This window comes from Lucilia sericata, unplaced genomic scaffold, assembly GCF_015586225.1.
Source record: "Lucilia sericata isolate MDLA Ls3-8-SP2 unplaced genomic scaffold, ASM1558622v1 Contig000053F_arrow, whole genome shotgun sequence".
NCBI lineage: Eukaryota > Metazoa > Arthropoda > Insecta > Diptera > Calliphoridae > Lucilia > Lucilia sericata.
In genome coordinates this window covers 393,280-417,085 of record NW_023994089.1, presented here as the reverse complement: position 1 = coordinate 417,085, position 23,806 = coordinate 393,280, and the positions used below count along the sequence as shown (strand labels likewise).

At 31.0% G+C, this 23,806-nt stretch overlaps 1 protein-coding gene across 1 annotated transcript in view; it reads right to left on the bottom strand.

Moving 5' to 3' along the window:
• The window catches only part of LOC119616037 (putative uncharacterized protein DDB_G0271606), a 76,807-nt gene that overhangs the window by 30,534 nt on the left and 22,467 nt on the right, over window positions 1-23,806 (bottom strand). Inside the window, exons 2-3 of the mRNA XM_037972181.1 lie at window positions 13,924-14,076; window positions 13,775-13,828 (exon numbers count right to left, since the gene is read on the bottom strand). Of these exons, the coding sequence (XP_037828109.1) occupies window positions 13,775-13,828; window positions 13,924-14,076 (207 nt within the window). The remainder of the gene's footprint in view (window positions 1-13,774; window positions 13,829-13,923; window positions 14,077-23,806) is intronic.

The following is a 23,806-nucleotide window of genomic DNA, read 5'->3' as shown; positions in this document are numbered from 1 at the left end:
GTTCACTAGTGACGCATGATCGGTTTTATTAGGAACACCGGTTGGATTTCAAGAACCAAATAATCAACGAGATTAGGGAGGAAAACCATTCTCTCAACATAAGGGAATGACAATTCTAAGGGTATCACAATGGGCCACAAGGATCAGAGTGAACTCGCTAACTAGCAATCCACGTAACCTAACCTATACGCCGGTGGCATTTTTTGTATATGGTTCTAGCGGTCCTTGTTCAAGCACTTCGCTCAAGTACTCGAGCTATCTAGTACTCGAGCTACCGAGATGGAAAAACATCACGCAGATGGGATGGCGTTTGTTAATTCCGCAAATGCACCTAGAGACGTAATCGGTAGAACGAAATACGAATCCACCAAATAAGCCGAGGACTTTTTCTAACTCACAGAGAATACACTGTAATAAATCTGGTATGAACAGAGTGAACATATCCTGAACATATCCAGACAAGTAAAATTCAATGGTACCACTTGTACAAGATATTTTACATGCATCAGCATTCATCCCAACACACTTCTTATTCATCTGACAGACACACTCTTTGAGAAAAACATTCGACAGACTCACTCTAGGTATAGGGATGGGTAATGCCCGCATCCATCTAGTATCAAATACACTTAACACCAACTCATTTCCAACGCTTATTCCAAAAGTCTCGGCAATATTACCGATTTTATTCAGATTAGTAGCCATGTATAAGTATTTTAACCAACATTCACTTCCCAAGAGTTAGGGTTTAAAACACAGCCACCACCGGGACCAAACAAACTGCGAAACTCTGCCCTGTGGGCGGTACCAGATAATAAAGCTCCCCGATTTAAAACCAGGTCAAATCATTCAAAAGAAAGACCCAGAATACATTTAGCACCACCAGTTTATATTCCCAGCATTCTAGAGGTTTTGCTGGCATCTGTTTTCCCTGGGATCGCAATAACACCAAGATGAGAATTTCATCAAGGTAACATGCCCCCGTGAGATGCTGAACAGCAAGTATTTCCACCTGAAAATACTGCAGAGGTAAAACTTGTAACGGAAGATGACAGGTGCAAGTTTCTTCAGTGATTAACTCTTGAAGTAGAGTTAATCACCCTTCCGGGACCATAAACTGGTGATGATTAAATGTATCCTCGGTCTTTCCTTGAAATGATTTGACATGGGGTTGAATCAGAAAACCACATAATCTGGTACCAAAGGAACCGGTAGCCCGCAGGGCAGAGTTTCGTGCTTCGGGGTGTACATGGTTTAAACCCAAATTCGCGGGACGAGAATGCCGTTTAAAAGACCGATACACGATAAAGCCTATAATTCTGGACAAATTCGGTACATATATGGCACAGAGGAGTGATACTGGGACTGAGCGTTGGTAATGAGTTGGTGTTAAGTTGGAGTATCTTAGTTAATAGTCCTGCTTTTACACATATTGCCTAAAAACTGAATGTTATTATTATACTTTTATTGATCAATCCACCTTAACTGAGCTGATGGAACATGTTCAAATTCTTAATTTGAATATTTAAGACAAAAGCACACGATAAGTTACTGTACGTTCAACATAGCGTATAGGGTACACAAATATAATTCTTAGCTTTCATCTCTTTTAGCTTTAGCTGTCAGTTTCTGACCACATTTCGAAAGCATGTTTCTACTCTCACATTAAACTAAACGAAATGGCAATCGTTAATGTTGCACTAGAAGGCTTCACTGAATACAATATCAAAACATGTACTGTGGAAGGAATACAATCATGTTTTAATATTTATACTTATGAATGTATGAATGTTTTCCAAATTAAACAAGATGAAGAAACTAAAACCAAACCAGTAAGAATTGTGTTGAGTGGATTTAAAATGGATTATAAATGAGCAATAAAAAAACAAAAGGATATTTTAAAGAAATTATGGCATTTTATATAATTTATTATTTCAAATGAATGTTTTAAACATAAACAAAACTAATATAAACATTTTTTGTTTGTTTAAATATTTAAGAATAATATTTAAAATCACTTGTATATTGACAGTAATTATTTGTAAGAAAACTTTTCAAATAAATCGTAACTTTTCAGCTTAATTCTTAACTCAAATAATGAGGATATAGCACAGTTTAAGGCAAAATTACTGGCAAATTAAAATATCTATTGAAACTAACTTCCTATTTTAATTTGTAATTAAACAAATTGTGTTGGATGTGTGTAATACAATTTTCTCTGATTTATTATTCGTTTATTAATATTAAATGGTCAGATGTGTAAATTTTTCCATTTCATAAAAATTCAATATTTAAAATTTAATTAGTTTTTCTGTGGAAGCAAAAAAGTAATCAATCAATTTTTAAGTAAAGATACATTTTGTTCGTCTTAACAAATGTTAAGCATTTTTAAATCCAAACAAAATTAAACAAATCAAAGTTAAAAGCACACGCAGGGACTTTTTGTTTACTTTGTCAGTACAAGTTGACTTGTAGCAAAGTACAACTTTCCTTAAACGGAAATTCTCCGAATTTACTTTTGCTTCCTGAAAGTAATGATTGAAATCATGAAGGACGCGCGAAAGTCTTTGCAAAACAGTACTTTTATAAAAGAAAAGAAAAGCAAACAAACATACAGTGTGATAGAAAAGTATTTATACTCGAGTACCACACTTCAGTTCTAAGAAATTTAATTGAATTCATTAATACTTTTACAACCACAACGTTCTGGCGGTCCATGTGTAAGTACTTTGCTCAACCACACAGATGGTTGATTCGACAATAACACCTAGAGACGTAATCAGTAGAAATACGAATCCATAAAATAAGCCAAAAACATTGTTCTTACTCACAGAGGGGTAAATCTGGAATGAACAGAGTAAACCCTAAACATACCCTGACAAGGATTGAAACTTCAATGGTATCACTTGTGTAAGATACCTTAAATCCATCACCATCGAAACCACCATACTTCTCATTCATTCGACACATTCATTCTTTTACTCTAGATATACGGATGGGTAAGGCCCATATACCCCTACATCCATCCTGTATTATAAACACTGGATAACAACTCATCCCACAGGCACTCCTCTACGGGGTATCAATTGTCTAAGCAACTGCTCCGAACTTGAGAACTTGTTTTTACTCACAGAGAACACACTGTGGTAAACCTGGTATGAAATAAGTAAACCCAGAACTTACCCGGACGAAAAAAAAAACCTTGACCCTGCACACTTCTCATTCATCCGACACACTCATTGAGAAGAACATCCGAAACACTTCCTACTCTAGGTATGCGGACGCATACCCCTCCAACCATCAGGTATCATAGAAATCAACTCATTTCTAACGCTTAGTCCCACAATCAATTCTATGCGGGATATCTGTTGTCTCGGCAACAGCACTGAACTTATTTCGAATTATAGACTTTACCGTGCATCAGTCTTTTAATCAACATTCTCTTACCGCGAGTTTGGGTTTAAACCACAGCCACCATGTGCACCCCAATGCCAAGATTTCAGGTGGTGAAATTGCTTTGAGGTGGAGCTTTGAGAATTTATACCTTAACTCTATCTATCTCTTTAATTTTTAGGCATTGTCACCTCTGCTGGTTTAACCCTTGTGATTTCTGATTGATTATGGCGATTATGTCTTTCTTAAACTCTTCTCTGTAAAATTTGCTACATTTCCAATATTTTTCGTTGGAATTCCTCAATATGTGTTTTATGGGCAAATTAGCTAATACTGACTGGACCTTAGGTTGGAGAACAGATTCCAGTGTGTTAGTTATAATAAAGGATCTAGTGCTAATATAAGGTTTAAGAAACCCTTCTCTTTTAAAAGGGAAAATAATCATAAAAGATAACAAATTAGATAAAATTTCATCAGAGCTTAGACCCTATAAATATGATAAGGCATTTATATTTTCTTTAAAAGTACTGTCAAACCAAACGGTCTTGATTTTCGATTTTTCAGCAAAAAGTACGATGAAGTACATGTCTAGCAAACTCTGATATTGCACCGTGACGCCAATAGGCCCATTATAAAATAACTTTAAGAACTTACTTCTGAAAATTATATAATGTAAAATTCTCATATTAATATGTACAAAAAGTTTTCTCTCTCACTGTAAAAATATACTTTAAATAATTTGCTTTTAAATATCATTAAGCTGGCAAGAGCTATTACTTCTTCGACATCTTCGGTACATCATGCTGTTAATATTTACTTAATATTTATTGATTTATTTATTTCCGTTTCATTTCTCATTTGCCATCATTATACTTAAAAGGGAACAACTACAACAACAACAACATCTAAACTCATTTAGTTTAATTTACAATAATAAATTATTGTCATGACACTGCACAGTGGTATAGGAAAAAAAAAAGAGGGAAATAATTCGGTAACTTCTAAACGGTTAATCCGATTTTAATGAAATTTGGTATGCACAAAGAGGAGGTGTTGTCGAGTTTAGGTTTTGAATTTGGACCTTATAGGCCAACCAGGGGCCCGGCGGGGGGTCCTCAAATTAGGACACCTCGGCTATGTTAAATTTTTAAAACGATCCTATTTCTTCATTTGAGTTCCGATTTAAAAAAAATTTCGTATATAGAATCTCCTCATCGAGCACTATAAAAAATGTCGTCGTAAATTAAATTATAGTAAATTATCTCTTATAGTTTAGGAGATATTCGCATTTGAATATTAAAATTTTAAAATTTTTACCGTCCTTACTTTAGTTTTTTTGATAATAGCAGGTCCAAATATTTCCGATTTTCGCCATTTTTTTTTATTTGCTTAACAACAAGTTTATATACCAAGCAGTGAAAGAATTATGTAAAAATCATGACTGAGTCCAAAGTTATAGGCATTTAAATTTAAAAAATGAAAAAAAGGCGATTTTTTGTCATTTTTTTGGGAAACATCTTTTAGAAAATTTACCTAGCACTATTATTTTCATCCATATATGTAACAAATTTAAAAGTTAACCTTATGGATGAAAATAATAGTGCTAGGCAAATTTTCTAAAAGATGTTGAGTTTTCCCTAATTAATTTGTCACTTAAAAAACATTAGGTAGGCATGTTATATATCAATGGAAAGGTAATTTTGTCTATTTTTCAAAACTGTATATAATTTTTGAAAATTAAAAAATTCGCGGAATACTTTTTTTAAAAAAAATTAAAAAATGTTTTTTATTCAGTTTTTGCGAAGATACAAATTTTTCAAATTGCAATAAAAATTTTATTTATGAATATTTTTTGATGAAATTTTACAGTTAGGTAGATTTTTTTACTTAAAATCCAAAATTAAATCAAAATTTCGAATTTTCTTATTAGAAATCCCGGAATTCCCAAAAAAGTTTTAAAAAATCCCAAAAATGGGATTTTTTAGTTTTTTGCCTATTATATCCATACCAGGGGCGGGGTTATCGAAACCCGTTACAAAATGATTAAGAACATATTGGGTCATATAAAACAGGTCACTATAATTTGATATCGACTATGCGATTTGAGAATTTTTGCTCAAAATTTAATTTTCCATAAAAAATAGGGTTTTTTTGGATGGACCTGGTCCCCTCGGTATCAAAAATTTTTAGGTTTTGTTTCATTTATCGTACTTTATGTAAAGTCAGCTTTCCAAAAAGTATAAATTCTATATACATCTTCTTAGAAACTTTTTAGATAACTTAAAAAGAAAAAGATACTTTTTTCCCAAAAAAATGACAAAAAATCGCCTTTTTTTAATTTTTTAAATTAAAATGCTTATAACTTTGGACTCAGTCATGATTTTTACATAATTCTTTCACTGCTTGATATATAAACTTGTTGTTAAGCGAATAAAACAAAATGGCGAAAATCGGGAATATTTGGACCTGCTATTATCAAAAAAAACTAAAGTAAGGACGGTAAAAATTTTAAAATTTTAATTTTCAAATGCGAATATCTCCTAAACTATAAGAGATAATTTACTGCTATGACAACATTTTTTATAGTGCTCGATGAGGAGATTCTATATACGAAATTTTTTTTAAATCGGAACTCAAATGAAGAAATAGGATCGTTTTAAAAATTTAACATAGCCGAGGTGTCCTAATTTGATGACCCCCCGCCGGGCCCCTGGTTGGCCTATAAGGTCCAAATTCAAAACCTAAACTCGACAACACCTCCTCTTTGTGCACACCAAATTTCATTAAAATCGGATTAACCGTTTAGAAGTTACCGAATTATTTCCCTCTTTTTTTTTTCCTATACCACTGTGCACTGTGCGAAAATACAATTGTAAAGTAGAATTTTCCTTAGAGTGGCAAGGGGAGTCATTGTGTATGACGATGATGATGGTAAATAGTCACTATACTTTAAGTCTTATTTAGTTGACATGAATTAAGTTTATTTGTCTGTTTTCTATTTATATGAATTCATGACTCGAATCATCAGGGGATCTACATGTTCGTAAAACAGTATTGTCAAGATGGATGTATGTTGCAATGAGCAAATAAGTAGGTGGTGATTGTGTGTGTGTGAGTGTCCACATATCCGTATTTGTTATTAAGTGCTTGTCATTAAAGTGTTTTAGGTTCTCAAATCAATATGCATGTAGTACATGTATAATTACTTTAATACAAAATTTCTGTTCTATAACATAAAACCTGACAAATAAACTCTTCTATATACATATATATACAATTACAACCTATTCACCCACATTCATTTATTCCTTTCGGACATCCTGCCAGTCTGCCTGTTGTTTTATTCAACTATAACAGCAAAAACAATAGAGCAACATAAAATTATAAACCAGAAAGTATAGTGGGCATATCCGATTATATATAACTACAGAATACTTCCATAAATTTGAATTATAGACAATCATTTAGACTATATACTAAACTATAGACTAGACTATAGACTAGACTATAGACCATAGACTATACTATAAACTACACTAGACTAAACTAGACTATAATACATACAATGCAATAGACTAGACTATAGACTAGACTATAGACTAGACTATAGACTAGACTATAGACTAGACTATAGACTAGACTATAGACTAGACTATAGACTAGACTAGACTAGACTATAGACTAGACTATAGACTAGACTATAGACTAGACTATAGACTAGACTATAGACTAGACTATAGACTAGACTATAGACTAGACTATAGACTAGACTATAGACTAGACTATAGACTAGACTATAGACTAGACTATAGACTAGACTATAGACTAGACTATAGACTAGACTATAGACTAGACTATAGACTAGACTATAGATTAGACTATAGACTAGACTATAGACTAGACTATAGACTAGACTATAGACTAGACTACTAGACTATAGACTAGACTATAGACTAGACTATAGACTAGACTATAGACTAGACTAGACTAGACTATAGACTAGACTATAGACTAGACTATAGACTAGACTATAGACTAGACTATAGACTAGACTATAGACTAGACTATAGACTAGACTATAGACTAGACTATAGACTAGACTATAGACTAGACTATAGACTAGACTATAGACTAGACTATAGACTAGACTATAGACTAGACTATAGACTAGACTATAGACTAGACTATAGACTAGACTATAGACTAGACTATAGACTAGACTATAGACTAGACTATAGACTAGACTATAGACTAGACTATAGACTAGACTATAGACTAGACTATAGGACTAGACTATAGACTAGACTATAGACTAGACTATAGACTAGACTAGACTAGACTAAGACTAGACTAGACTAGACTATAGACTAGACTATAGACTAGACTACTATAGACTAGACTATAGACTAGACTATAGACTAGACTATAGACTAGACTATAGACTAGACTATAGACTAGACTATAGACTAGACTATAGACTAGACTATAGACTAGACTATAGACTAGACTATAGACTAGACTATAGACTAGACTAGAGATAACACCCTTCCCACTATAGTGTAGCGTATTGAAAAAATATGTTTAAATGTCTGTAAGATCTACCAAGTTAGTGTATATTTATTTGTACTTTGTCATAATCAAATGTAAATATTTTATTGTTCTCTTATTGTTACAGTTTCTTTTGATTTTATGGGTTTTGGGTTCAGTTTTCTAATCAATTATAAAATTTCATAGCAATCTGTTGTTCTTGTACTTATTGTTTCAATTCTTCTCTGATTCATACAATTCAAACAAGTTTTGTTCTTTTTTTCACCCCCTTTTCTTTATAAAATTTGTTGCTCGTTGTTGCCAACAATCAGCAATAACAACAACTAAAAAACTAAACCTGAAAAAAAATTCAAAAGTTTTCCATCTCCAGTAACCTAAAGGAATATGTATGCGAAAGAAAAAAAAGTTTGACTGAATGAATGAATTGCTGTAATTTATTACTGTAACAATCAAGCAAGTTAGAAATAGCAGAAGGAGTGAAAAAAATTTACACTTTTTTTTGGTTTGGCTGGCCGCAAAAGCATAAAGGAAGGACTTGTTTGTTTAGTATCCTTTTCATTTCATCTTTATTACAAAAATATTGTTACCACTTTAAGGTTTTTTTAGCTTCGAACAAAAAAACAAGTTCTTCAGTTAAAAAACAAAAAATAGCCATAAATAGCTATGAACATTTTCAACAAACTTTTAAACAGTTTTATAAATCTTTTTCTCTTCCTTTTTTTCGCTTTTATTCCCCAGTTTTTTGGTTCTTTTTTGCCAACCGCTAATAAGATAAAAATCACAAATCTACGCATAAAAACCCCCAAAGAAATGAAACCAACTTGTAACTTTTAAATGCCATCTTTTGATAGAGTCATAAATGGCATGTTGCTAGCACTAAAAGTGAAAAAAAAATTAAAAAGGATGGCAGGACAGGAAATAAATTACACAGTTTTAACACTTAAACCCTTTTTTTTGTGAAGAATCAGTCGTTGGTACTGGGAAATCTTTGGGAAAATTCTTAAACAAATTTGAATTTATTTATCTACATTTTATATGGGTCAATAATAATTTAAAAACTGTGGTTTAGTCTAAATAAATGTGGTATTTTTATTTAAAGTATGAAAGTTTTTTTATACATTTAATTCTATAATTTTGAGTAAATTTAATGCTTTAAATGCTTTTTTATATCCTACTCTATCATAATAGTGGAGTGAGGGTATAAGTTTGTACTCTTGTTCTAAACCAATAGAAATATAACTATAAATTACAACAAGTAAGAAATTGTAGCCTGGCGAGGCCGACCATATTATACCCTACACCACGATTGAACCGATTGAATTATCTTTAAAATTGCATCCTGTAATTTGATTACAAAGTTTACATGGACGGACAGACGGACGGACGGACAGACGGATGGACGGATGGACATACGAATGGACGGACGGTCGGACATAGATAAGTCGACTAAGAAAATGATTTTTCGGCCTGTATTATTGTAAACCGATTGGTATACTTTGAGGTATACGTATTTATGTGTGCGTTACAAAAACCTGCAAGAACCTATCACTCAAATCAATCAAAAATTTATTTCAATTGAATTTGCATTTCAGTTGCATTGTTTTTTTTTCTAACTCAATTACATTTAATTCCTCTTAAAGAATAAAAAATTAAAGTCAATTTGCATTGCAAAATCCCTCAAGAGTTTATTAAAATAAAAATCACCCTAATTGGTATTACATTGCATTAGCTAATGAATTTCAATAAAAGAGCACTCAAATGTTATGAAAACTCACAGCCAACCAGTCAATTCATCAATAATCGCTGAATCGAATTTATTTGAATTTTTCAAAATCCATTTTAATCAGAAATTGTGCATTTGCAATTTATAGATCCTTTATGAATGTCAAACAATATTTTTTTTTTTTTAGATAATCTTTCTGTATACACACAAACACACAGATTAAAAACACATTGACAAATTTTCATTGACATTGAATATTTTTATATTTGTATTGATTTATAAAATATTATATATGATTTTTATATACATACATACATATCTATGTATGGATGTATGTATGTATATAAATTCTTTTTTCTCTTAATTTACATATGAATTGACCTTTATGAATAATAAAATAGAAGCTAAAAAACATACAGTAATTGTATGTTTTTTGATAATAAAACAATTTTTAGGGATATTCACCTAACAGGCAATGGCAATTGGTTCCCCAAATTTAACATGGGAAAACTTTGACATCAATGTATGTATATGAAAATTAGTGGAAAACACCGTAAAACAAAGTATAAACAAGTAAGAAAGTATAGTCGGGCATGGCCGACCATATGATAATTTATAATTTTAATTGTGATTTATTTTTCATAATAAAGCATTTATCTTGAATATTACCTTGATTCGGATTTATTTAAGCAATTTATTGACGAAAAACTAATTTTCTAAAGGAGGTTGTATATATGAGCAAATGTGGACTGATCCCGATAAAATGGGCTGGATAGATTTGTATTTGTATAATATTTGTGTTTGCTAAATTTCGTTGCAATAACAGTTTTAATAAATAAATTACGGATATTCAAGTCACTTTCTGAAGGGGCTTTGTATTGGGGCTAGGGTCAAATGAAGTCCGATCATTTTGAAATTCGGCAAGGTCCTCAAACTTAGTTGTGCGAACTTTCAACGATATACATTTATATTATACATAATTATGAGCTCAAAACCCCTTTTCGGGGGTTCAGCTATGTGAAATAATGGACCGATTTCGACCATTTCATTTAAATCGACTCAGAGTGATTCTGAGTCGATCGGTATACTTTAAGGTGGGTGTAGTGCTAATATTTTAATGCGTTACAAACATCACCACAAACGCATAATACCCTTCCCACTATAGTGGTGTAGGGTACAACAAGTATCGGGACATAATATTGGAACACATGATCCATTTGGGTAAAATCCCAAACAACTCTTATGTAAGCATTATTGGAGTAGATGGTCCGTTTATGTTATCCAGGCATGGATCATGTTTTTTTTATAACAACATGGTTGCGGATCTTGTACTCCCATAATTTTAGCAAGGAACTAGTAAGCAGGCATGGGGGGTAATGATTACATTTTCAATTACAATTACATTTGATGTATGTAATTGTAATTGAAACTTCACCAATTACAATTATTTGTAATTGAATGTTAGCAAATTACAATTACTTGTAATTGTAATTGAAGTTTTGCCAATTACAATTACTTGTAAATGTAATTGAAGAATTTCCAACTACAATTATTTGTAATTGTGAATTTTGATCCTTATAATTACATGAAATTTGTAATTTGTGATACCTAAATTACTTCAATTACAATTACAAGTAATTGTTTTTTTTTTTTTTGTAATCAGCAATCATTTTATGTTCTCAGAGTCAATATGACATCGACCATTGAATTTAGTCGGATCTATTCGGCATAGATAATGGATATAAGATCTTTTAAACCCATAACACCAAATTTCAAGTACATTTTTTTAATATTTTTAAACTCCTTCATATGAAATGTAATTTAACAGTTTATCCACTATCTATATATATGTATATAAAAGAGTAGCGTTACTGACTGACAGCCGAATGGGCTGAACCTAGAATCAAGAAATTTTGACAATAGATGTGTTTTTAGTTATGTAGATCCACTAAGGAGAGATTTTTGGAAATTTGTACATTTAGGGGTAAAAAAAAGGGAAAAAACCGGTAAAATAGGTTTTCTTAATTATCTTACCTAATATTAGTGATACAAGAAAATTTTTAAATGAACCTGTATCTACTCTTAAAATAAGCAGATGGGTGTGTGGTACTTTTTTAAAATTCGTACTTTTAATGGGTGAAAATGTGTAACAAAAGTGATTTTGGTACCTTTTTTGGCCCTTTATAACTATTTAACTAATAAAGAAAATAACATTTTTGTAAATATTTTGAATATATCTCCCAAAATTACCTGTGACACCTGTTTCGTACTTTTTTAAAATTCAGTCCTTTTTGGGTGCAAAAGGGAGAAAACTGCATTTTTGGTACATTTTTAGCACATTAAGAAAACTTTTTCGATTTATTAAAGTATTCCTATTAAATTACGGACTAACTCTGTAATATTTATTGAAACAAAATTTTTGCTATTTCAAAAAAGTGCCAAAGAGGGGAAAACGGGAAATTTAATTTTTTTCAAACTCATTGAGCCAATTTTTACAAAATTTGAAAAAGTAGTTTATTTACTCACACAAAATAAGCTATTGGTATATTATTTTGGAATTCGAGTACTAAGGCCTATAGAAGACCAAATTCGAGTAAATTGTTTGGTACTTTTTAAAAGCAAAATTTTTCTGGAACAAATTAATGCAGATTTACATCGTTTGAGTTTTATCTGTGATATATAGATTTAAATACAGAACATTTTGTAAACTTAATTCTCGAAGAAGTATATTTCTAAGCGAAAAGGGGAAAAATTTTACTATATTTATTAGTACTTTCCACTAAGGTAGAATTTATTACACTTTTGGTACATTTTCTTTGTATGTTTTATAATATGAATTCAAAACACACGATTATTAAACATACACGGTCATCATTGAATAAGATTCTTTAAGAGAGAACTTTTTAGTACTTTTTATATCATAAATGGTACTTTTTGAATTTTCTAAAATATTCAACCTAGGAACATAAATTTTAACATACATGGTCTTGACTGAAGAATATTCTGTAAGTGGGTAATCTTTGGTACTTTTCCATTCTTCAAATGGTACCTTTTAAATTCTGTATAATGGTTAAAATTTTTTATTAAATGAGAATCTATAAGAGGTATTTTATAGTACTCTTTACCAAATAGTACTTTCGAAATTTTCTATAATGTGGAAGCTAAACGAATGAAACTAAAAATACAAACTCCTTCTTGAATGCGAATTTATTCACGTGATATTGAACGTAAAAAACTGAAACATTAAAAAAAAATTTCAATCAATTATAATTTTCTATAAAAGTAAACAAAATTTTGTATGTATTTAATTTTGGTTAGGGTAGCGAAGCACCCAGGGTATGCTAGTAAATACATAAAACACACAAACATATTATGTACATACATACATATGTATGTATGTAAGCAAAATACTTTCATTTCATACAATAATTTTATTTCTGCAAAAAGTAATTGCAACTGAAATTTAATTCAATTTATGGCTGAATTGTGTTCATAAAAAATCAAAAAAAAAAAAAATATTTATAATAATCATAATGATAATGTTGGTAATGTAATGATGAAAAATAATGAGTCGGTTAATAGGAAAGTAAAACATTATCAATTTCATATAATCAATTTCATATCATTCATTGATTTATTTATTAGTTGCATCATTTAAAATTAATACAAATTGTTCTCCCCCACAAATATATATAATACACTACAAATCCGGATGAACGAGTGAAAACATTAAAATAAATTACACTATACGAAAGTTATAATGCACATAATTTAATTGGATCTATTGGATGTAATCGTTAAATCCGGATGAAAACGAAATTATGTATGTATATGGATTTAACTCATTCACTTAAATAGTAAAGCAGTTTCCCAAGGAACTTTTAAAGATAATTTTGAAAGATTACTACTCAGCGGATCTTAATAGAATCGATATTTATATCTCATCCAGAAACTTATGATAAAATTAAATGGACTAAAGAAGCCAAGATCCTATTCATAATTATGTAAATCTTGTCCGCTATTCGACCCGCTATATTTGGGTTTTAATAAATTTTCTTCTTACTTATAGATTTAGAACTTATAAAAAGCTTTAAAACAAATTCTTCATACCTGTTGTGTTGCCGAAGCTGCAGCTTCAAATGGTGCTGGACTATTAAGCATAGGCTTGAAAGGTTGATCATTAAGATTAACTCCAAAGGCAGCTTTAAAATGTATATGGTTAGTGATTTTATTAAAAAGCTCATTAAACTCTTTCTCACCTGTTTGATCAGATGAATCTCTTTTTCCAGTTTTACTTTAGTCTCCTCAACCGATTTTTTCACATCCTTTTTAGCGTCAACTTTCTTATCATCAACTTTGGCAATTTTTTCATCTGCGAGAACTGTGCTCACAAATAATATTAGTAACAAGAGCTGAAATATAAAAGAAAATATACATGTAATGTATTTTAATAGAATTATATTACATGCATATGTAGTATGTATTTTATGTATGTATGTATGTAGTAGTATGATATGTATGTATTGTTATTTATGTAGTATGTTATGTATGTAGTTGTATGTATGTATGTTGTATGTATGTATGTATGTATGGTACGGTATGTATGTATGTATGTATGTATGTATGATTGTATGTATGTATGTATGTATGTATGTTATGTATGTATGTATGTAATGTATGTATGTATGTATGTATGTATGTATGTATGTATGTATGTATGTATGTATGTATATGTATGTATGTATGTATGTATGTATGTATGTATGTATGTATGTATGTATGTGTATGTATGTATGTATGTATGTATGTAAAGTAATGATTAAATAAGGTAATTCATTACATGGTCAATTACATGTTAGCTATAATTAAGCCATAAGCAATTTCAATTATTCGTAATTGTAATTGTAAATGTAATTGGCTATTGCTTAATTACTAGGGTGATCAATTATTCGACATTTTCCAAAAACCGGTTTTCGAATAGTTCGAATAGTTGACATTTAAAAAAAACCGGTTGATATTTTTCAAATTCAGAAAAAACCGGTTAACCGGTTTTTCATTACAATTAAAAAAATATATTTTAATTTGAAAAACTTAATGTTTAATTTTAAATTTGATTAATAAAACATGGCCCGAAATGATTTTTAACAGTTTAAAAGATTATAACTTTAGATCTAGTCGTCTGATTTACATTATTTCTTTAATATAAAAAAAATTAGGAAAAAAGTGGGACACTTCTGTTAAACATGTAATCCTAGCTTATTTTAAAAGCCCTGTTTAGGAAATTTGCATAGGCATTCCAACACTTCCATAAAATTTCAGCCGTAAATTAATTATTGTAATTGGAATATAATCTTAAGATTGCTAAATTTTATCAAACAGTTATCCAATTTACAAATAATTTTAATTAATTAGGAAAATCAAAAAAGTTTAACGAAAAGAGCTGTAGAAAAATATACTCTAGTTCCTCGACTCGAATATTTTTAAAATTTAAACGGGCTGTATTATTTACTTCAAACTTTCATTTAAATAATCTTTGATTACAAAGCAAATAAAAGTATTCGAAACCGGTTTTTAAAAAGTGAAAAAACCGGGTTATTCGATATTCGAAAAATCAACATTTAGAAAAAACCGACACTGGTAAAGCAGAAAAAACCGGTTGAAAAATCGACTCGATCACCCTATTAATTACACAGAGGGAAAAAAGACGTTTTAAAATTGTACACGCCTGTTACCAAATTGACACCAAAGAGTTTATAATTTTTTAATAACATCCGTTGTCCAAGTATGTACGAATAGTTGTCAAGCCAACAATTGATTATCAAATCAACAAAAAACAAGTGAGAGTATTATATTCGGCTGTGGCCGAATACTCCCCTATAAACATCAGGGTGATATTACTCATCAAATTAACTGAAGAGGTCCTTATATGAGAGATAGGGTTAACTATTGACAGTTTTTCATAAATTCTTTTAGACCGATTTTAGTTCATGGGGGGGGTCAATCATATGCAGATTCTCATAAAAGTCAGTAGACAGGTTCTGGCTCGTAAGAAACTTACTTATGTCGAATTTCATCTCTATGCTCGTAATTTTAAGGCAGTAATGGGTATTAAATTAATTACCTGAAGGAGATCTTATATGGGAGGTAAGGTCAATTATGGACCGATCCACCTAAAAATTGGTTAAGACATTTTGGTTCGCAAGGAACTTACTTGGGTCGAATTTCATCGCACTACTCGTATTTTTAAGCCAGTAATGGTCGATTAAGTAATTTTTTGAAGGGGATCTTATGTGGGGGTAGGGTTAATTATGGACCGATCCACACAAAGTTTGATTGAGAGATTTTGGCTTCATTGAAACTTATGTGTGTCGCATTTCATCACAATACTCGTATTTTTAAGCCAGTAATGATCGTTAAAGTCATTTTCTGGAGGGTAGGACCGATCAACATAAAATGTTGTAGGGAGATTTTGGTTCATATGAAACTCATTTATGTCGAATTTTATCGCTATATTCGTACTTTGAAAACAGGTAGTACCGTTAAAGATGTTTTTGGGAGGTCCACTTGTATGGAAGCTATCCGAAAATGTGCACCAATATTGCCCATTTTTAATGCCGAACAAACCTTACTTATAGAAAATATTTGTAGAAATTTTCAATCCTCTAGCTCGTTCCGTTCGGACCTTATCGTGCTTTCAACAGACAGACGGACGGACAGACATAGCTAAAATTTAACAAGTAAGAGTGCTATATTCGGCTATGTCGAATCTAATATACCCACCATCAAACCGTATGCCGTAAAAGGAATGCTCTTCTATAAACATCAGGGTGATATTACTTTTCAAATTTACTGATAGAACCTTATATGAGGGGTAGGGTAAATTATTGACCGTTTTTATAAAATGTTTCATAATTTTTTTAGACCGATTTTGGTTTATATAAAACATGTTTTAATCGAATATCAGTTCTCGATACTTTCCGGTAGAAAGATTTACGTTCGCATAAAAGGTTCTTAGCTTTTGGCTCGTAAAAAATTTCATCTATACACTCGTACGTGTAAGCCAGTAATGAGCGTTAAACTATTTATCTGGACAGGACCTTATATGGGGGTAGGGTCAATTATGGACCGATCCACATAAAATGTAATAGAGAGGTTTTGGCTCGTCAGGGATTTAATTATGTCAAATTTCATTGCTATACTCGTATTTATAAGACAGTAATGAGCGTTAAAGTAAGTTTTTGAAGGGGGCCTTATATGGGGGCAGGGTCAATTACGGACCGACCCGTATAAAATGTGGAAGAGAGATTTTGACTTTCATGAAACTTAATTGTGTCGAATTCTTATTTTTAAGCCAGTAATGAGCGTTATAGTGATTTTCCGAGGGGGACCGATCCTCATAAAATTTGGTAGGAAGATTTAGGATCATATGAATTCATGAATTCGAATTTCATCGCTATACTCGTACTTTTAAAACAGATATGCCCGTTAAAGTTGATTTTCGAGGGTCCACTTGTATGGGGCTATCCGAAAACGTGGACCGATATTGCCCATTTTTAATACCAAACAAACCTTATCTATAGAGAACATTTTCAACCCTCTAGCTCATTCCATTCGGACTCTATTGTGCTTTCAACAAACAGACAGACAGACAGACGGACGGACATGGCTAAATCATCTTAGAATTTAATAAGGACCCAGAATATATATACCTTTATAGGTCTATGACCAATATTTCGATGTGTTACAAACGGAATGACAAAATCAATATACCCCCATCTTTTTTGATGGTGGGTATAATAAGGACCCAGAATATATATAATTTTGTAGGTCTATGACCAATATTTCGATGTGTTATAAAAGGAATGACACAATAAATATATATTTACGATGGTGGGTATAAAAATAATGATGTGTTACCAATGCTATGTTGTCAAACAAAGCGTTGCGTTGTCGAAATGACAACGATTCGTTGTAGAAATCACAACGATGCATTGTCGAAATGTCACAAAATCGAAATGACAATAATGCGTCGTTGCAATGACAACGATGTGTTGTCAAAATTACAACTGTGGTTGTCAAAATGATAACTTAATGCACATCCGTTGTCTAACGACAATTTCGGTACTTCTCTACCACTTTTCTCCGTCTGTGTACACATTACAAGTAATTGTAATTGAATGTAATCATTACTCCCAAGCCTCCTAAATACCACTGTTGAGAACTTTTTTCTATAAGATAACGCTAATTCGTTTGAAAAATAGCTAAATAAAAATATGAAAAACATTAGCAATAAATCGTCAAAACAATGTGAGCGATTAATTTTCAAATATTTTGACCCTGCATGCTATAAACTATAGCTGTGATAAAGTAAACATTAAAAGCAGTAGAAATGGGCTGACCTCTTAATGAACTAACTATTGAGAGGTTGTCAAATTCGTATTATGATTTTATCATTTATGAAATGTAAATGTTGTGAAAATGGATTAAAAACATTTTAATCTGTAATAATTGATTAAGCACTTTATAAAATTAAAATATTTTTAAATTAAAACAATATTCCGATATGTTATATATATATACATATAAATATTTTATTTATATAAACGAACGTGTTATGACTCGACCACAATACAAAACAAGTTAAATAATATTTTAAATTATATTAAAAATTTATTTATTTTTATATATTAATTATTTTCATATTTACTTGTATTTCATGAACCTAACAACAACCACTATAAACATTTTTATCAATTTATGTTATAAGATAAATTAAAAATTTTGATCAATTTCAGTTTAAATGTAAGCAGATAGAGTTTGTAATGAACAGAACCATATAAAGTATGGAGAATATGAAGTTAATAATTTTTATTTAATTTACACTAAAGGACTTAAAATTTATTTAAATATTATTAGCAATTTGATTTTGTTGAATTTTATTTATTTATAAATGCATTTATTTCCAATTGTTGTAATCCAATGATGTACAATGTGCAATATATTTAAAAAATATAAAATACAAAGAATTCATTAGAATATTATTTGTATAACAATAGAACTGCTGTTAGTGCTCTTAATGAAATGCCACACATAAAATTTCATACATATTTTTCCAAAAAAAATGAACATAAAATACAGAAAAAAATTTATATTTTTAAATGAAATCCTAAAAATTATTGGAATTTTAATATAGTTTATTTGCAAATATGTATACATGAACATCAACTGCAATCATGTAAGAGATTTATATTCGGCCATGCCGAATCTTATATACCCACCATCAATCAATAATTATTACGGTTTACTCATTTTCGCGCAATAACGTAATGTGTAAACAGGATTAGAATACCGAAGGTTAAGTCTAAGACCATATTGAACTGTAAGAGATACTCTCTCAGAGGTTAGCTTTGCATCATGGGTCCCAGCCCATTCGGGAATCTAAGATCATATTGTACAGTGGAGCATGTGTACCAGGCCATTCGGGAACAATGAGCAACGTAATAGCGTAGGTACGTAGTTTAAAGGAAAGGAATCTCAAGGAAGTTAACCCCACTAATGTAAAGCCGTTCGATGCAATGAGGGCTGAATTATAAATAGGGGCGAGAGAATCTCAAAAGGCCACTTTGAATAAGAAAACGGTAGGTAGATCCACAAGGTTCCTATGGCATAACCCCAAGTACGAGTACGAGCAGCCTCCTTATTAAAACAAATGAAAGGTCAGTGAAACTCTTTAACACTTTTTTTGTCCTTGCCAGGCTTTCGTCGACATTATATTCAAATATCTTGGGAGCGATATTATTCCCTGTAGAGCACAAAAGGCACTACAGTGGTCCTTCCTATGATTAATATTTTAAAACTAATTATTATACCCTCCACCAGCATCATTGGTGATTGAGAGTATATATAAGTTTGTAATTCCGTGTGTAACACCAAGCATTATTCATCTAAGACCTAACAAAGTATATATACATATATTCTGGGTCCATTTGAAATTCTGAGTCGATTCCGCCTATCCGTCTGTCTGCCTAAAACACGCTCACGGTAAAACTAAGCAAAGGAACTCAAGCAAATTCACCGAATATATTCATTATTGTCCTAAGCAGTTTGGTATTTAAAATCAGAAAAATCGGTTCACAACATAAAAAGTTATAAGTACAAATTTCAGACTACCTCGAAAAAGTTTAACTTTTTTTCCTAATTCTCGAGTAGTTTTCTCAGTAACTACCAAAGATAATGCGATGAATTTTGTCGCATGTTATTTTTATCGCCCAGGGATGTTTAAAATAAAATAATCGATCCAACATTTCCTATAGCCCCGATACAAAGGTACATATGTATTTTCGGAAATGAATTTATCGTTAATAACTTTATCAGTATCACCACAAAGTTTTGCAGATATGTATATAATATGAACAGAAATCATATTATCAACGTAGATATGTATCGGTCCATAATTGTGTATAGGTCCTATATAAGGTTCAATTGCGAAAAACACTTAAATGCACATAACTAATTAAGAAATAAAGATATTGGAATTCAACATATATAAGTTTTGTATATACATATTTCACTCTGCAAAATATTTTCCGGATTTATCCATAATTGGGCATAGCTCCCATATAAGACCCACTTCCGATAACCACATAAACGCTCATATATCATCAATGAAGCTATAGGTAAAAAATTCGTCATTAATGTTTTTAAAGTATATACATATAAACCACCATGCCAATTTTATTCCGGATCAGTCCATAATTGGTCACAGGTCCCATATAATATCTACTTCCGAAAATCATTTAAACGCACATAACTAAATAAGAAATAAATTTATTGAAATAATACTACACATAAATATGTATATGACTTTACCAATGTTTTTCCGGATCGGTTGATAATTGTCATATCGGATATATAAGATCTACTTAGGAAAATCGTATATATTTCATATATAAATAAAGATATTGGAATAAAATTCTTCATAAATAAGACTTTAATATATCTTTAATATCACTTTTCTCTGGACAGGCCCATAAATGATCTTGTCTCCCACATAAGGTTCACATACAAAAATTACTTAACGAACACATTTCATTGACAAACAAGTAAGAAATTATAGTCGGGCGAGGCCGACCATATAATACCCTACACCTATTACAAAAATAAAATGTGATTAATTTTCATAATAAAGCATTTAAGTTGAATTGTACCTTGTCTCAGATATAATTATGCCATTTATTGTTGAATAAAATTGTGGACATTTAAGTCAAATTTTGAAGGGGGCTTTTTATAAGGGCTATGGTCAAATGAGACACTATAATTATAAAATTCATGAGGGTTATTAAGGCTAGTATAGAACTTGGTTTTACAGCTTTTTGTCGAGATAGGAGTATATTAAACATAATTATGAACTTAAAAGGTCTATTCGGCGGGTTTTAGTTGTATGGGGGCTAGGTGAAATAATGGACCGTTTTCAATAGGCTTCGTCTCCGGTACCATAGAAGATCAAGTATAAAATTTGATTGAATTATCTCCAAAATTGTGACCTGTAGTTTGATTACAAGGTTTACAAGCCCTATTCGGGGGTTCAGTTATATGGGGGCTAGGTGAAATAATGAACCGAACTTAACCATTTTCAATATGCTTTCTCTTGGGACAATAGAAGATCATTTCCAAAAATCGACTCTGAAAATGATTCTAAGCCGATTGGTATACTTTAAGGTGGGTATAGGTCCAATATTATTGTGCGTTACAAACATCAGCATAAACCCAATATACCCTCCCACTAAAGTGGTATAAAAATAGATATCGCTATAAAAATTGACATGGGTTTATTTTTTGTATATACAAATCATTCTGAAAAAAGATTTTCGGATCAGTCCATAATTGATCGTAGCACAGAAATAAGGTCCATTTCCTTAAGTAACTTTATCCCATATATTTCATTAATATAACTATAAGTATATCCGAATAAAATCCGATATAGTATGTTTTGTGTATCAATAAATCATTCTGCGAAATAATTGGTCATATCCCCCACAAAAGGCACCCAAATTGACTACGGAATTTATTTATTTTTTAAATATTTCCTCCTGAGTGCTGTTGCAAATAGTTAGATAAAATAATTATTCAATTTTCATGCAATAGTAGTGTGTTGAATCGAGTTTAATGTTTAAACATCTGTGTTTAAATTTGTCATGTTCCATTGCATTTGAGCAGAAAATAAAATATTTTCTGATAAAATAAAAAGATTTAAATAAATTATAATTTAGATTTATATTAGAAATATTTTTCCCATTAACACTTGGCAAAAATTCAAAATTATAATTATTTAAACGTTTTAAAAAAAATTTGCAGCTTTTTTTCAAATATGTATTGTTAAAAATTTACACAAATAGTTTTACATTTTCATATAATCTATTGTCTAGATTATAGTTTTCTGTCTTAGTATTTGATTAGATTTGATTGGCATTATTTATAACTAGGAAGTGTTGATAATGGAATTTGAACACATTTATTAAATCCAAACTATTAAAATTTCAACTAAATTGGTCCTTATCTGTATAAAAGGCGAACTAACAAAGATTTGTACAATCTTATATTCCAATCAAATGTTTGTTTTAATGTCCTCTCTCTCTCTGCAGTCAGGATTACAATTGTAACAAAAAGATAGAAAGAAGAGTACACAAATAATGTGTATTTTTATGTCCTTAAAAAAATTAGTGCACTAACATACTACATAAACAAAATCTCTACAGGACATCATGAAATAATGTTCTATTTTTTTGGCCTAATGGTAGAGATTTATTACTATTTGTATGCTGCGTTTACACAGATTTTCAAATATATTGTAAAGTCTAGCATTCTATTATTGCAAAGTTGCCTATAAATATTTGTTCAATCTTAAATTCCTAAGTTGTTAAACTAAATTTCCAAATTTTCTAAATAAAATATAAATTTAAGAGGGAATATTTACAATCAAAGCAGATGAAGAATAAACAATTCGGTAAAAAGTTCGTCGCAAATAAGCTATCAAGCATGTGAGAGACTACTACAAACTTATTATTTTAACACGTTTGAGGTAAGTAATTATTACGCTCGCTTACAAATAAGTACTTAAATAATTACTTACAAATAGGAAGTTAAAAGATGCGACCTAGGTCTTACGTTCGTTAGTCTTCTGTCGTACTCACAACACAATCGCTTAGATATTTTATTCTCCATCAACCCAGCAGTTTAGGGGGACAGTCCCGAACTAGCTATTTGACCTACCACTTAGGGTTAACTCTAGCTATTTATGTTTTACACCAATAATCACCTTAAACCAATCGGCCTAGAATGGTACGACCTAACGAGATCAAGACTAGAAGTCTCAAAATGGTCAAGTCTGAGGTTAGTATAATGTTACGTATTTTAAGTGGATACACAGGATTACGGATTGGACGTGAGGAGAGGACATTGTCACGCTTTCGTCGAAATTAGATCCAAATATCTTGAGAGTGATGTTATTCCTGATATAACATCCCACATAAAAACTGATTGAAAAGTTCTTAGGATTTAAGCTTAGGAAACTGAATTACTGAACATCGCACGAAAACACCTTTATGGATCACTGTATAATGTCCCTTCAAGTTTTATTAGGATCAGCCCGTATTTGGCCCTTGTCCCCTTATTAAGCCTCTTACAGAAAATCAGTTTTTCAACAAAAAATTGTTTAAATTTTTGGAATATTCAACATAAATATTTAACTATAAAAAATCATATGGTTGAGATCCCTTCCCTCAACTTGTTTGGGCAATTATTGGGTTAGAATTGACTTTGGAAATCTCTACATCCTTTGTCACATTATCTGACATACAGTCGTATCCTGATTTTTTTGGCTGGATATTTCGGACTACCAAATACGTCTCTAGGTGCTGTTGCCGAATCAACAGTGTCATCTCATTAGTGTGGTTGCGCGGGCTTTAAGAGGTTAAGGAATGCACTTGAATTGGTCATTAGTTGATTGCATTTTAAATTATGCAATCTTGCATGACATCATAAGGGTGGTCACCTTCCGGTATACCGAATGATTGATTTCACCTGATGTTGGGGTTTGTCGCTCCTGGTGTGCAGGTGTTCACGTTAAGCACTCGACATTCGTGA